This window comes from Rissa tridactyla, chromosome 13 (assembly GCF_028500815.1).
Source record: "Rissa tridactyla isolate bRisTri1 chromosome 13, bRisTri1.patW.cur.20221130, whole genome shotgun sequence".
In the NCBI taxonomy this organism is placed as follows: Eukaryota; Metazoa; Chordata; class Aves; order Charadriiformes; family Laridae; genus Rissa; species Rissa tridactyla.
Genome location: NC_071478.1, coordinates 3,371,473 through 3,386,275, shown reverse-complemented (window position 1 = coordinate 3,386,275; position 14,803 = coordinate 3,371,473). Strand labels below are relative to the sequence as shown.

Below are 14,803 nucleotides of genomic sequence, written 5' to 3'. Positions count from 1 at the left end.
AAGTAGTTGCCCTTAATTGTCTGTAGAACAATGGGGATTGCCCCCAAAACTCACTGTGCAGAAACTTGTGGAGATCTTCTCAGAGCTGAAAACCCTGAAAATAGGTGAGGATTGATAATAATGGCCACGCAGGGGCAAGTATGGTCTCGGTTGGTGTTTGGAGGGATCTCTCTTTGCTGGGAAGAATGGAGGGGTGATGGGCACTGTGTCCATCAGTGCTGTGTGAGGGGGAAGTGCAACAGAACAAGCAGGCTGATAATCCAGAGTCAAACTGCACATTTTTAAAGGGTGAAATTCTGAAACTGTTCTCTAGAAAAAAACTTTTCTTTCTGAACAGAGTGCAGACATGCTGCCGGACAGACAGTCCCAGCCAGGGATGTTACTGCTCACTAGTGGTGACTGTGATTTTTTTTTTTTTTTTTTTTTTTTTTTTTTGGTAGATTAATCCTGGTTGATCGCTTTTTATACGTGACACACCAGCATTGTTATGAAAACTATAGGATTGACAGCTACAGAAGCAGACAATTGCATATAATTTTTTTCACAAGTCATTCCCTGCAGACCGGTCTTTGCCTCACAAATTCAAGGAAATGTGGAGGATGACTCCCTCTGCCCCGCAGCTGTCGCAGTGTGTTTCCGGCTCGGTTACGGACAGTTGCATTTTGCTGTTGAATCCTATTTTAACATCAGTTAATGTGTTTTCCTAAACGATTGTCTCAATCAATTGATTGTCCTGCTACATCAAGAATGTCATCTTAGATTTATGTTGTCCATTATGGGGACACGTCAGCCTATTTAACATTGAATTTTTGGTTTGCTATAAAGGTTATTGCCTGTGTGGGGCCAATTTGAATTACTGAAGCTACTTGCCTGTAGTGCTTTATAACTTGTTACGCTTTTAACTATTTTACCTTGTAACATGGGTTAGAATATTTAATTTATTAAAATAATGGGTATTAAAATAAAGGTGTAAAGTTTTCGCCCCAGTACGGAGATGCCAGCACAATGAAAACGATAGTTGAAAATACTTGTGTTCTTTAGTGCATGTCTAGATCTCCGTGAAGCTCTAACAAGTGATGATAGTTATGCAATTGTACTGGCAATAGCAATTAGAGATTTACAAGTGCTTGTAAATGCTGCTATTTATAGGATGGGCACTTTATTTAACGAAACGCTAATCTTTCTCTGCAGTGGGAGAAAATGTCAGAGTGGAGTATTTCATCCTTGTGATGGGACTGGACTATAATATCCAAAAGAACAGTACGTTGTCCTTTAAAAAAAAAAACCCCAACAAACTAAAGGCTTCAAATAGGCTTGCACATGGGGAAGGGAGAAAGAATATTCTAAGTTTTGCAGTGCTTTGGAACATTAGTATGAAAGATCTATGGGGCTTTGCAGGTCACAAAATAGCTGTCTTGTGAGATTTGGAATATGTGTTTTTAGTTCTTAACCAGTTAACTTTAATTATTGAGGAGCAGAACAAGGGCCTTGTTCTACTGATCTTTTCACTGTGAATCTGGGAAAAGGTGATTTAAATTTTATTCCTTGTTCTTAATTTGTTAATAAATTTGTCCATGAATATTATTAAAAATTAGAGCCAGTATAACAGTATTTTTAATCTTTCTCTTTGAGAGACCCTGTGTGTCCTCTTAAATACAACTGATGGGTCCCATTTCAGTGAATGATGGTACTAATAACGTGAATCAGGCTTAAATCCAAGAATAGAAAAAGCCTTTTTTTTACTGAATTAGCTGCATGATCTATGTAGTTATAAAAGTTCCAGAAGAGGTGGTTTTTTTCCCCTTCACGTTATTTTGACTGTGTTATAGTAAGTCTTATGTTCATGGCAGTATTCACATGCATGGTTAAGTTATTCTTTTTTACGTACGTGCACAACGAGTGATTGGATTAAATAAGAATTAGCAGAGCAGATCCTATCAGCAGCTCTCCAAGCGTTGTGGGAAGCAGCAGAAGGATGATTGCTTAGGATAACTGACATGAATTGCTGTAGACTGATGCCAACGGGAAGGAAAAAAGAAGAAAAAGAAACCCCCTTTTTTTTAAAGACTGAAACATTCAAGACACTGGGGAAGCCTTTTGTAGAAGGAATGAAATAAATCTTGTATTGTTTTGTATCAGTGCGACATGTCTGGTCATTGCATTTGTTTCCAGTGGCTCCTGTGATACTGGCTTGCTATACCGGTGAAAAACCTGTGAGGCAAATGGTTATGTCGTCATTGGCAAAGCTGCTGATATCTTCCTGTATTTGCACACTAAGGGAGAATTTTTTTTATTCTGGTAGCAGATTTGCTGGTAAAGTTGTGACTAAAGAAGGAAAACTGTGTGTTTATTTGGTAGTTTTCTACTGGAGTATTCTTAGTATAAACAGACATGGATATTCGCTGTTGGAGCGGTGCCTTCTGGTTGCTTCCAATTTTATAAACTGGATTTTTATTGTTTTGTTTGTTTTTGTTTTGGGTTTTTTTTTTTTACTAGCACAGAGATTTTTCTCTGTGGAATTTTTATGCTTTCCATCCTTACAAAAGACAGATGGACTTGTTTATCTGCTGTGAGGTTCAAGGACAGATTATAGATTATTTTGCTTTGTGTCATTTAAAACATTCTTATTTATGAGCAAGGAAGTTGGCAATAATCACGTGATTCATGGTGGAAAAATTGTCTGCAGGCTGCTGCTCCTGTTGTCCTAATAGGCTTAAAGGAATTACCACTGATGTAAATAATAATTCTGTGTGCTGCTGGTGGGCAAGGCAGGGCAGGCAAACGCTAAATAGAAAGGGTGTGTTTGGGGTAAAGCCCTTCCCGTATGATTTTTGCAAAAATAACCCTGTGAAGTGAATAATCCATTTTGATTCCTAATGAGTAATGTTAATAATCTTTGTAAAGATAGATTGTTTAATTAAAAATCCAGACAGCACCTCAAGACATTAAGATTTTAAGACTCAGTTTGAGCCTGGAGCAGTGTTTGCGTGTGCATCTCTGATGCCTTGCAGTTCAGCCTGGCCCAGGAGAAATCACAGATGCAGTTGTTTTGAAGCTGAGGAAGAAGAGCAGTGGAGGAAGAGTCAGGCCTTCATGCACCATTCTTTCCATTAAAAGCAGGAAGAATTTCAAAAGATGTTTCAGTGCCTTTTGTAATTTCCTATGTGCACGCAGAATGCACCCCAGAACAGCTGAGGGGAGCGTGACCGAAGCTTAGGGAGCACGAAGAGAAACAGTGCCCAGAAAAGGTGACAACGTGGCTTGGGTGCTTTGCGGAACGGAGTGGGGACACATAAAGGACAGAGTGGCAGCGCAGCCAGCTCGGCGGCCACTGCAGCATGTGCAACTTGGCCAACTGTCCCTGGACAGGAAAGGAATAACATATTGTATCTGACGATGAGGGATTTACAACTGTAATAGTACAATTACAGTAGTAATACTAAATATTAATAGCATCAAAAATTCTCATGCAATTTAGTTTACAGTTGACTTTTTAAAATTGCCCAAAATTCTGCACATTGCCAACTTGACTAGGTAGTATTTTATTAGAGAAGCCTGTCTACACCAAGGTTTGTATTTCAAAACCAAGACACCATGTCTAGTGTATGCTATATGGGGCATTGGTAGTACTATTCCTCTTTACCAAATGTACTTTTTGAAGTTCCAGGAGCTTTATAATTTTCAAAATTTATAATTTTCAGAATTTTTCCCCCTAGATACTTTGTTCTCCTTTTTTTGAATACTTGTCTGGCTTTGGCCACATACCTGTTGCAGAGTATATCTGAGCAATAAGAATTTAACACCTGAAAACTGACTTCGGTAGATCGTGTAGAAAAAAATGGGATTCTGCAAAGCTGAAGTGTAGGGTAATAAAACTAAGGAACAAATATCATCAGAATGGGTAAACTGTGGTTTAGGAATGTTGGCTGGAGCAATGAGTTGTGCGCTGTTAGCAAGGATTATGTCCCGCATTGTATACTCACTGCCTTGCGTTCCGTTGAGGATCAAGTTTTATTCCATTTAAGAAGCTCTGTGCCCCCTTCTTCTTTTCCAAAGGAAAAAACCCTCCGGAATGATAGGAACAAACATATTCTCCAATACTGCAAGACAGATGCTGGTTTTGCAGCTTAATTTTTTGCTTTGTGGTATTTCCTGTGAGCATCACCCTTATTTCAGCAAGTGTTACTATTTTGCTTTTAGAGCATAACTGCTCTTCACAAAAACCTTTGCATCCTTGGAATGTGAGAGCGTTTTAATCGGATTTTGATGGCGTTTCTTAGAATAAGGAATGGGAGAGGGAGGAAGATTTCATTAAGATCTGTGAGATTGTGGGAGGGACAGATTGATTCTGATAAGCTGATTGGGTTAGTGACTATTTTGGAAAGGAGAGGTCGTGGACTTGAAGGGGACTAGCATAGCGTGTAAGTAGTTGAGACAGAATTTCAAGTGGATTGAGAGATGAAAGGCAACGGGCAAGGTGAACGGAGTTCATTAGCCTGCCTGAGAGAGGAAGGGACAGAAATAAATCTCTGCAGTTTATGGTGCCAGTGTGGTGTTAGTCTAGGCAAAGGAAGCTGAAGGTGAAATAACCATTTTTTCCAGGCTACGGACACAGGAAGGCAATATTCTGTTTTTTGGTTGTGTTTTTTTTTTTATATTCACATGCAGGAGGCTCCATATTCCACAGAATCTACAAATAGGCATATTTGTAGGGTAAATATACACCAGATTGGGCGAGAGGAGTCCAAACACCTGCCCCTTCAAAGGCCACCCAAAAGTAGACAAGAGGGTGGCAACACAAAATTGAGCCCCGGAGTGAACGGCTATAAAATACAGTATGAATTTCCTAAGAATTAAGAGTACGACAGCTTTTAAAGGAAAAATACAAATAACGCATCTAATCTTACACAGTCACCCGCATCTGCTACAAAGCTGAAATATACTTTTTATTTTAAAAAATTCAGGTTACTTCTTGTTGCTGAAATTCTAATTCCTGCTGGTTTTCCCTCATCTCTGCAGTAAGAATATAATTAAAGCCAAAGCTAATCTCCTGCCTTTGTTGGCGAGATATTGGGAAAACTGCTTTGTCATGGTAAAAGTCATATTTTGATTGAAAATCAGCCTTTTGAAGGTCAGCGTCTCAGGTAGCATTTCACATACTGTTGTCACAGAAAGGAGATTTACAATAGAAAGTAAATTACAGTAATTGAGATCACAGTAATACAGAGCTCGGTGTTTAACCAGTGATTGACAACACTTGAATCTGCAAACAGTAGTCACTGAAATGTGGTTTTAACAATGTTCGAATTTGGTCTGTCTACCGTGCAGACCAAGCTATTTACCCTTCACCTTTCAGTTCCACCTTTCAGGCTTTAGGTAATTTCTTGCTGATCCTTTAATAACTGTCTGAAAAAAACCCCCACGTTCTTTTGCTTTATACAGTTAAGTCAGGTGGCTTTATGCTTCAAAATAGGAGCCAGCTTTTTTTTTTTTCCTTAAAATGCTCAGGATTTTTGTCTCATGTGATATTACCTGTGTGGATCTGGGTACGTGCCATACCTGAATCTGAACACTCTCTGTTTATTTGCAGGAGAGGTCTGGTCGGTGTTGCTGAAGTGATCGCTTTCCCCTGTTCTTAATGTCATCTTGGTGACCGAGATCTTGTTTTCACTATGAGAAGTGAATCGGGTTGTATGGATTGGTTGCAGCAGAAAATGCAAATTACGGTAAGCGGTAGCAAAGCTTTTGGAGATTTGTAGAGCATGCATTTATTTCCATTGTTTAATTGTAGGCCTTAGCTAATAGCTAACAAATCACTTTCAGCCATACCAATCTTGATATTTTTGTTCGTTTGAAAGTACATACTGAATGTCTCTGGCCAGCTATTTCTATTGTAAAAAGGAATTGATGTTTGTATGTCAATGTTGAAATGCCGGCTTCAAAAAAGAAATTAATTTCTTTATTTTTAAGTATCTCAACCTGTGGAAACTTACTTGACTAATGGGAACTTGGTGCTGTGCAGATGCTCTTGTAGATTTTGTGATGTATTCTCTGGTTGTTAGGCCTAATCAATGAGTAATGGTGTTTCTTGCTGTGTGTTTTTTTTTTTTTTTTTTTTTTAGATGAGGAGGAACAGTATGTCTTTCATTATGTGATATACTCTGTAAACAGCACTGAAAGGCACCTTAATCTGAGTTTAGCTACCTTATGAATTTAAATTAGAATTATGTTATTTGATGTTCCTGCTGACTCTACATCAATACTGGCATTTTGTTTCTTTTTTTGCAGATTCTTTTTCCTTGTTGGAATCTTTCAGTTCTGTTGAATGTGTAATTACAACTATGGCAACAAGAGTAGAAATAAATTCTACTTTGGCGTCTTTGACGACAGTACCTGACTTAAATGAAATCAGAAATGAGGATAAAGCACAGCGCGTGTATGTAAGTGTGCTTTCAGATGCAAGTAACAAGACAAAGGATGCTACAGCATCACTAACTCTTGAAGAGAAGAACAAGTTTGGGAGTACTTTGAGATCCGCAACAATGCCGTCGCTAGGATCAAGGCCAAGACTCTTCCCAAAGCCTTTTTCTAAAGAGAAATCTTCAGATACTTTTGCAAATGTAAAACCACCTATTCCGGCTTTCAGATCAAGTAGTCTTATTAGAAAGGCCACTGAGGAAACATCATCTGTTAAGGTATTAAGTGGAAATGTTCCTCCATTAGTAGATCAGAAAGTAATTGAAAATGAAAATAAGACTGGCAGTGAAGTAGTCACAAACATGACTTTCTACACTGGTCCCAGTGCAAATACTGTTATTCTTTTTGAGACGGCAGGCACAGAGCAATCAAAGGTAAGCCTGGCCCAAGAAAAAAGGGCTGCTGATGACCGCAGAGTATTTAGTACTGTGCAAACAAAAGAGCTTCAGTGCAATGCGAAGCTGGAGAAACCATCTGAGACATCCAGGAATCCTGAAGGGTCTCTTCATAGGCAGATATCGCTTTCCTCCAGTCTTCGACCGGTCTCTTGGAACTCCCTCAAAACTGGTGAAAAAAAAGATGCTTGTGAAGTTAATCCAGGGGAGAAAAACAATGATGATGCAAATAATATTAACAGTAAAGTTGATTTCTCTATTGATGTGCAGCAAAGGCCAAAACCTAGACCAGTATCCGCTATTTTTTTGGAATCATTACGAGATCAAAAGCATCGCACCGTGGAAGCTTCTGAGGAAAAATCTCCTACAGAGAAATCCTGGGTTAGAAAACCAAGGCCTTTGTCCATGGACCTGACAGCTAAGTTTGAACATAAAGATCTTTCTTCTTGCAAGAAGACTTGTTCATCTCACGAAAGCAAGGAGAATGTATCTCTAATTTCTTTTACTGACGTGGGCTGTCATGATCAGTCTGAAATGGGGCCAAAAACTGAAGAAACTGAATTTAATAAAGACAGTTCTTCTAAAACAAATTTGAAGTGCAGTAGTCAGGACATTGGCATCCTAAATAATGGAAAATACATATGGGAAACAAAGCTTAAATCTAAAAGCGAACAAATTGAGAAAAAACCAGAAATAACGACTAACTTGCACAGTTCTGAAAGAAGCCATGAAACCACTAGTGAAAGCAGAACTAATAAGGGGGAGAAAGGACCGGATCAAAAGGAAACGTATTTGTTTCTAGGATGTGAAAGTCCTGCAGCTTCCTCAGAAAAAGAGAATAGTATTGTAAGAGGTAGTGTTAAAAAACACATTAGTTTGTTCACTTCAGAAAATCCCAGTACCTCAATGGATACAGAGCCGGTCCCATCAACTGCTGAGAAGGAAAACAGATGTGTGAGCATCCAACAGCGAATCAAAGAACTGACAACAGAAAATACGGACACTAAGCCAGGAAATCTGCGCAGGTCACTTCTATCACGACCACTTTCTGCGGACTTAACAAAGATGTAGGTTGCAGAGAAATTCTGTTTAATCCTCTTAACTTCATCTCATTCAGTAAAACTTGCTCTCTCAGTACAGTACGATAACTGATCATTTTGGTTCCACTAAATGTAATTGTTCTTTATACTATTATTCTTGAGCCCCTTTTCCACCTTTTCCTACCCTCCCCCCCCCCCCCCCCCAAAAAAAAAAAAAGAAAATTTAATGAAATATATCCTGACAACAGCTGGAAAAAAAAATAAATGCTATCAATATTGTGGCCTTTGCTTGTTACTGTAACTATATATCTAATATTAAAATTTCATGCATTTTGAAATCTTGAGGTGAGCACTGTAGACTGCAAGCTCTTATATTTGTGAGAAAGCAAAAGAATGGTTACCGTGTCTTTGACGGCGGTGTAGAGTATCAGGTTTTCAGTCAGACAGGAATCTTATTTCGCTGTCATATTAAAGCGCAAAGATCTGTGATGCGTATGCTGCCCAAGCTGTGGCAATGAGCAGTGTTGTTAGAGTAACAGGAGATCTGCTAAATTTTACATACCAAAAGAAAAAAAATCTTGTGCAGTAAAAAGAGATTTAGTCCAAGATAAAATGTATTTTCTCAGTACAAAGTTGGGTAATTGATTATTTAAAATCAGAAATCTGTTTGTGACATGAATGTTTGTATGCTTTGCAATATTATCTGAGGCTGTACGGCAGGGCTTGGTACTGGCCTGGAGGGTTCGTGTTCTGTATGTGATGGCAAAGGGATAAGGAAAGAAAGATAAAGGTTTTTGCAAAGCACGCTTCCTTTACGCTACCAGAATGGCTGCAGGAGATGTTTGGCTAACAGGACCTGCTTTATGAGCAGTGGGATGGTAGAATTTTTCAGCAAACCTTGGTTTCTCAACATTGTGATCAAAATAAAGAAATTTAACTGAGGCATGAGAATATTAGCATCTCTTTCACTGTGCCTTATTATGTGTCTCTGAATCTTATGCTATACAATAAGCTGCATAACAAACCACTTGTCAGGAAACAGCAATCCTTTGGTGTAGATAAAATTAAACCACCAAATACAGTTACTAACTATGAAATAGTGATGTTTCTCCTTTAAGAAATATAATTTATTAGACATTTTCTATCAGCGTGCTTTGGTAGGAACGTGTACCTGCTAACTAACTGGACTAAAAGAAGTAACAGAAGTCTTTTGTCTTAGGTTTTCGAGTCCAACATCAAGCAGTGAAGCAAAGCCTGAGAAACCTGCTGAAAGTAGAAATGACTCTATCAATGAAACGCAAGAAAATCAAAAAGTAAGAAAATGGCATCAGCCGATGTGGTCTCCAGCTAGGTTTGCAATCCAAAGGCAGAGAGCATTGTCCCGTGTCCCGTGTGTCTTTATCAATCTATGACTTTAAAATGGGTATTGAGAGTATTAAGAATGACATAATCCGAGTAGGTTTACTTGTGCCAGTCTATCTTTAGGACACAGTGATAAAGTATGGGAGTTTCATGTCTGTTGAGTATTTAAAAGTTAAATATGCATGCCGCTGAATGCGTGCAGTGGTATAGAGTGAATATATACTATTTTAAAGGGACTTTTAATGCATGTAAATCCATCGTGAATGGGCTGTGGCTGTTGTGGGTTTGTGCAGTGGTTGTCCTTTGTTTTCTTTAAGTGCTGCATTAATGTAGGGCATTTTTACATCTGAGTCACAGCTCCTTATTAAATACATGCTATATGTTTCATTTAGTCTCCTAAATAACATTTAACTTAGCAGTTTTGACAGTAAAGTATTATACAGAAAGTTCTGATTTGCTGTAAAAGCTGTGAGGCTGTCTCTGTTCCTAAGCAACGCTTCGGTGTTGCAAAACAGAACTTCTCCGCTGACATTTCTTAGTATTGGAGATTTAATGTAGCTTTAAGGGTATTTCTTGTGAGTTCTCATGGCTGTCCTTTTTTCCTGTCTAGGTTTAAGATAGGAATATATGGTAAGGAAACTAGCAGCTAGATATAAAGTTTCTGTTGTTTAATATTACTTTTAAAAAAAGATGGATTTGTTTTAAAATGAGAATCTTCCATTAATGGAAGTGCTGGTTTCAGAATCTGATAATAAAGTAGGATTAAAAAAATTCCTTTGAATTCCTAGAAGAACATAGACCAGGTTTTAAAATCTCTCTTTACAAATGCTTTTAGTGTTAATTTTATGACCTTCTTCAGCTTTTTTTTTTTAAGAGAAACTTAAGTCAATTCCAAGTTTTTAAATTTTAAAACTTGAACAAAAAATTGAACTCTTGTACGTCGAGTATTCTTTGATTCTGTTTATTATTTGCATGCTGTGCTTTTTCAATTAATGTTATTAAAAATAACAGCTGTCAGATGCTAGTTACATTTCTTGCAAGTAGATAATAGTAAAGAATTGGCAAGAGATATTAATTCCCACTCTCTTTCATTCAGCTCCTCCTCAATATTATTCTTAGCTGAGCAGGTCCAGCTGTAAAACTTACTCAGATCTTCATATTCCTTGTAATTACTGACCATGTAACTATTTAGTTAGTGAACAGCTATGTTTGAAAAGACAGTTTTGACGAAATACAGTACATTGGGTGGAGACACCCAGGAGTTTAGACTTCCACTGAAGATGCTTCCATCCCTGTGGTGCTGTTCTGTGCTTTGCTTTTGAACTTGAATTTCTGTAGGGCTTGCAATGTAAACATTCATAAGTGTTTCTGTGGTAGCTGGGGTTATGAACCTGCTAAAGTTTTGTACTGTTTTTGCGTGCGTTGCCTTCTCTGGAGTATGATGTGGGTATAAATTCACTGCAGATTAAAATGTCTTGTGAAATCTGAGCTCAGGAACTCAGTGTCATGCATATCTCATGTGTCGACACTTGATACATTTCTCCTTTTTTGTATTAAAAGTAAAAAATCAAGCTATGAGAATTCTCTTATAGTCAAGATTCAGGAGCTGGAGCTACATGTTTGCCTTGGTCTCTGGATTTTGTGTTCAGGGAACATGGGTGTGTTTAACTTGTGCAGGGTGCGTTGCGCAGAGTAGGTACAAGCAAGTCTTAAGATAAAATTTGTTATACCTCTTTTAAATAAACTTTAAATAAAATCTTAACTGTTGGAATTTCTTGTTCCAGAGCAAGGAGATCAAGCTTTCACATGGCACAGAGTTCACTGAAGCACCCGCTACTGGGAACCCTTGGAAACCCCGGCAGATTTTAAAAATAACAAATAAAGTGGATCAGATAGAGAGGAAAGGAAGCTTCCTTGGAGATGGTCAGCATTTTTCTCAGCAAAGTGAAAATCCTCTCTCTTTCACAAGCAACTTGGAAAAAAAATTAAAACCAACCACACCTGTGGAAAAGACCTACCTTAAAACTGTCCGAGCCACCATGTTTGACCATAATGTTCAGAGGCATAATGTTGCTGCCGACCACCCTGGAACTGATTCTGCACTGAGAATTAATAACGAGCTTGAGGGAAAGCATGATGTGGTGACTTCAGGGCACAACAGGCGATCATGGATGGGAGAAGCGGAGGAAACCACTGGCATAAAGAAGGAGTATCACAAGTTATCTGAGTCATTAAAACATACAGCAGATGTAGAAAAAAGCGGAAAACCAGCTTCTTCAAGTGAAGACAAGAAAATGACTCTGGGAATTTGCTTAGAAAAATCTTTGGTTGAGAAAAGTGAAAAACCCACTCCTAAAAATGCAGAAGACTCTCTAATTTACCAAAGAATAGAGCCGAGATACGAAATCTTTCATACATGTGGTGAAAGAGCTCTTAGTGAAGCCATTACAATGGCTCCTGAAAAAAAGGCCATGACACTCCGAACTAGAAAATCATCTGTGAAAGAGAATAAAAATGATGAGGATGTTCTACATGCTGGTCAGTCAGCTAGGACAAATAGTAAAACTCTCTACTTGAAAGAAGATAACATCGCTTCAGAAGCTAGAGACACAAAAGTTTTTACAAGCAGGTATGTGTCGAGAGAAACTACTGATTTTTTCTCCAGTGAATGCACTTTACCTGAACAGAAAAAGGACTCTAATAAAACTGAAGCGGAACCGATGTTAATAGCTGAGAAAATACCTTATTCTACAACCAAAAGTAAATCTTGGGGAATGCATGAAAAAGTAAGCAAACTACATTCTGAAATTAAAAGTGATAAGAGCGAAGTCTCTTCCATGGATAAGACAGAGGTGTCTAATACGATGAAATGCTCTTCTGAGAAAAGGAGTTTCAGACCAGGTGGGACAGACAGCTATGAATTCAGAACCGACTTTGATCGTGAAGTTATTTCGACAAGTGCAAATAAACATGGGGCCCAGTCCTCTTCAGTGCTTTCAAGCGGACAATTTTGTGAATCTTCCAGTAGCTACCATCCTGATACAAAAGTACTAACCATTAATAAAGAGGAATCTAGGGCCTTTGGGTTAAGGAAAAGTCTAGACGTGAACTGCAAAGAACAAGACTTTAGCTTAGATATTACAGCTCGTGAGAACAACGAAAAAATCAGAGTAATAGATCCAGAAGAAAAAGTCAGGAGAACCAGAAGTAGCGTTTCTGACTTGAAGATTTCTGAAAGGTGGAGGAGGAGGACCTTGCCTCAGGATTCTGTCAAGACAGAGGAAGTCCTCTGGCTCATGCCTGAAAATATCAAAAGGCTGAGTCGGACAGATTCTTTGCAATTGGATGAAGGTTCAGTTAAAAAGAGAAGCAAAAAAGGGGTGGAAGGGAACGAGACAAACCAAACTGTTCTTGGCAGTCCTGATAATTACTTGAAAAATCAGAGTTCTGCCTTTGAGCCAAAGGCAACTTATTTTGCAGTGACTTATCAGATTCCTGGTAACAAAAAAGAGAAAAGCTTTGTTGGTACTCCTAGTGCTAGTGAAACTAAGACAATTTCTAGCTCAAGGGAGGGAGCAACAATTAATCTGGATCCTGTTTTTCCTGAAAAGTCCAAACCTTTATTGCAGCAACCAAATAAAAGTTTGACGAGTACAAATTGTAGAGAAGACTCGCAGGAAGTGCGTATCAACAAGGACTGGGTCAAAGAAGATGACAAAGATGATGTTTTTTCCAAAAATATTGCATTTGGTAATTTTCATGTATCTAGGAAAGATAACCAACAGTATCATGAAAGAGGCCTGGATCATTCTAAAGAGAAAATTATAGATGTTGATTCTTTCCTGTTAAAACAGGATCTGGAAAATACAGCTCAAACTGATCTCAAAAGTAGCAGAAGAAGTGTTTCTTCTTACCATGAACCCAGATCTCCCTTGCGTTCTGCACAGTTCCATAAAGACAGTGAACCAGGCCCCCAGAAAAGGAGTGAAAATAATTATGAGTTATCTGGAAGGAAGGCTGAGGACAGTTACAGATCCCAAATTCTTGATATTGATGCGCTTATGGCAGAATATAAAGAAGAATCAGCAAAGGCCAGCAGTGTTCCAGACAAGCTCTCTGAAGATCACAGTTCATTTAGTAGGGAGAAATCAAAGAACAAAAGAAATGTGTCAGATAGGACGACTTCTTCCTATAGCTGGAAAGAGTGGAAGGGATCAGATCACTATTCTGTTAATAGCAAACAAGGTGACTGTGCAGAAGAGTACCACAGGTCAGAGAAATTAATTCTAAATGAAAAGAGCAAAGAGAAACTGGAATCCTGTAGCCCTGAATTTGATAAACAAAAATCCAAAGACAGAAAGTTCAGCCCCCCTTACTGGGGAAATCCTAGCAGCTTTTTTTCAGATAAATTTATAAATTCACCCGTGGAGTTCAGTAGGAAGAAAACGTTCATCGTTGATGAGGATGAAGAAGTGAACTTAACTTCCAGGAACCAAAGTCCAAAATTTGTAGTTGATAAGGTACAGCCTGTAAATACAGTTGGTACAGACCAAAGGCTGGAAGTTAATTTTACTTCTAAGTTGTCCATAAAGGCAGATGATGGCCTCTTGCAGAAGAAGGTGGTCACAAAAGAACAGTTCTTGGAGGTGTCTCCGGAAGGTGACTGGAGCAAAAATGTAGCAAGGAGCTCTGTAACAAGGAATAAAGACACTGCGAATAAGACGACGTGTGAGAATGACTCTTCTAATCTGAAAAGTAAAACTGATTGGAAGAACTATACATCTGGTTTAGCAAGTGCACCCCCAGACTTAAGACGATCTTATTCAGAAAAGAGCCGCCAAGGAAAAGACAATCTACCGCTGATGCAGGAAGTGAGGGGAAGGAAGGACCTGTACCGAGCCAGGCAAAGCTTCCCCTTGGAAAGTGCGGATAACGGGTGGAAACAGAAGATGTCATCTCAGTCAGAGTCATTCTTCCATGAGGAGAAAAAGGTATTACCAAATGGTATCTAAGTGTGTCCTGTAACTAAAATTGAAAGTGAGGAGAAGCCTTTATTAGTCTCTACATACCGATTTTCAGCATTAGCTGTGACTTTGCAGCAAGTGAGCAGACACATACTTTCCAATAGAGTTCATTTCCTTTTGTGTTGTATTTTCTTGAGGAATTTGTATTGTCCTAGATGACTAGACTTTTGTTTCAAGTGTATAAATATTTATTGATGTTTCCATGGAGAGCTTGAAAACACTTTGAAACGTGTGCGTATTATTTTATTAATGCTATGAACCCAGGTTGTTAAATTGTTAAGTCTGCAATTTTATAATAATATGAAAAGTAGTAGTTTGGGTTTGTTTTATAAATTGTCAACAGTGATCGTTTTGGAGTTCTTTTTGTGTGTGTTTTTTTTTTCCTGAGGGGAAGCTAAATTAGTATTTTTTTTTTATTTTTTTTTTTTTTTACTGGGTGAATGGCCTTCGTTTGTATGTGAAACTTTGCTGCTGATACTGACTTTGAAATGCATGTGATTCCTTT

General features: G+C 38.4%; 1 protein-coding gene across 4 annotated transcripts in view; it reads left to right on the top strand.

The window, feature by feature from the left end:
* Positions 1-14,803, top strand: part of KIAA1671 (KIAA1671 ortholog) — an 86,326-nt gene that overhangs the window by 16,506 nt on the left and 55,017 nt on the right. For all 4 annotated transcript variants that reach the window (XM_054219066.1, XM_054219067.1, XM_054219065.1 and 1 more), the window contains 4 exons: positions 5,591-5,726; positions 6,289-7,939; positions 9,132-9,225; positions 11,059-14,265. In XM_054219066.1, the coding sequence (XP_054075041.1) occupies positions 6,342-7,939; positions 9,132-9,225; positions 11,059-14,265 (4,899 nt within the window). In that variant the 5' untranslated portion in view covers positions 5,591-5,726; positions 6,289-6,341. Of the gene's footprint in view, positions 1-5,590; positions 5,727-6,288; positions 7,940-9,131; positions 9,226-11,058; positions 14,266-14,803 lie in introns of those variants that run through there.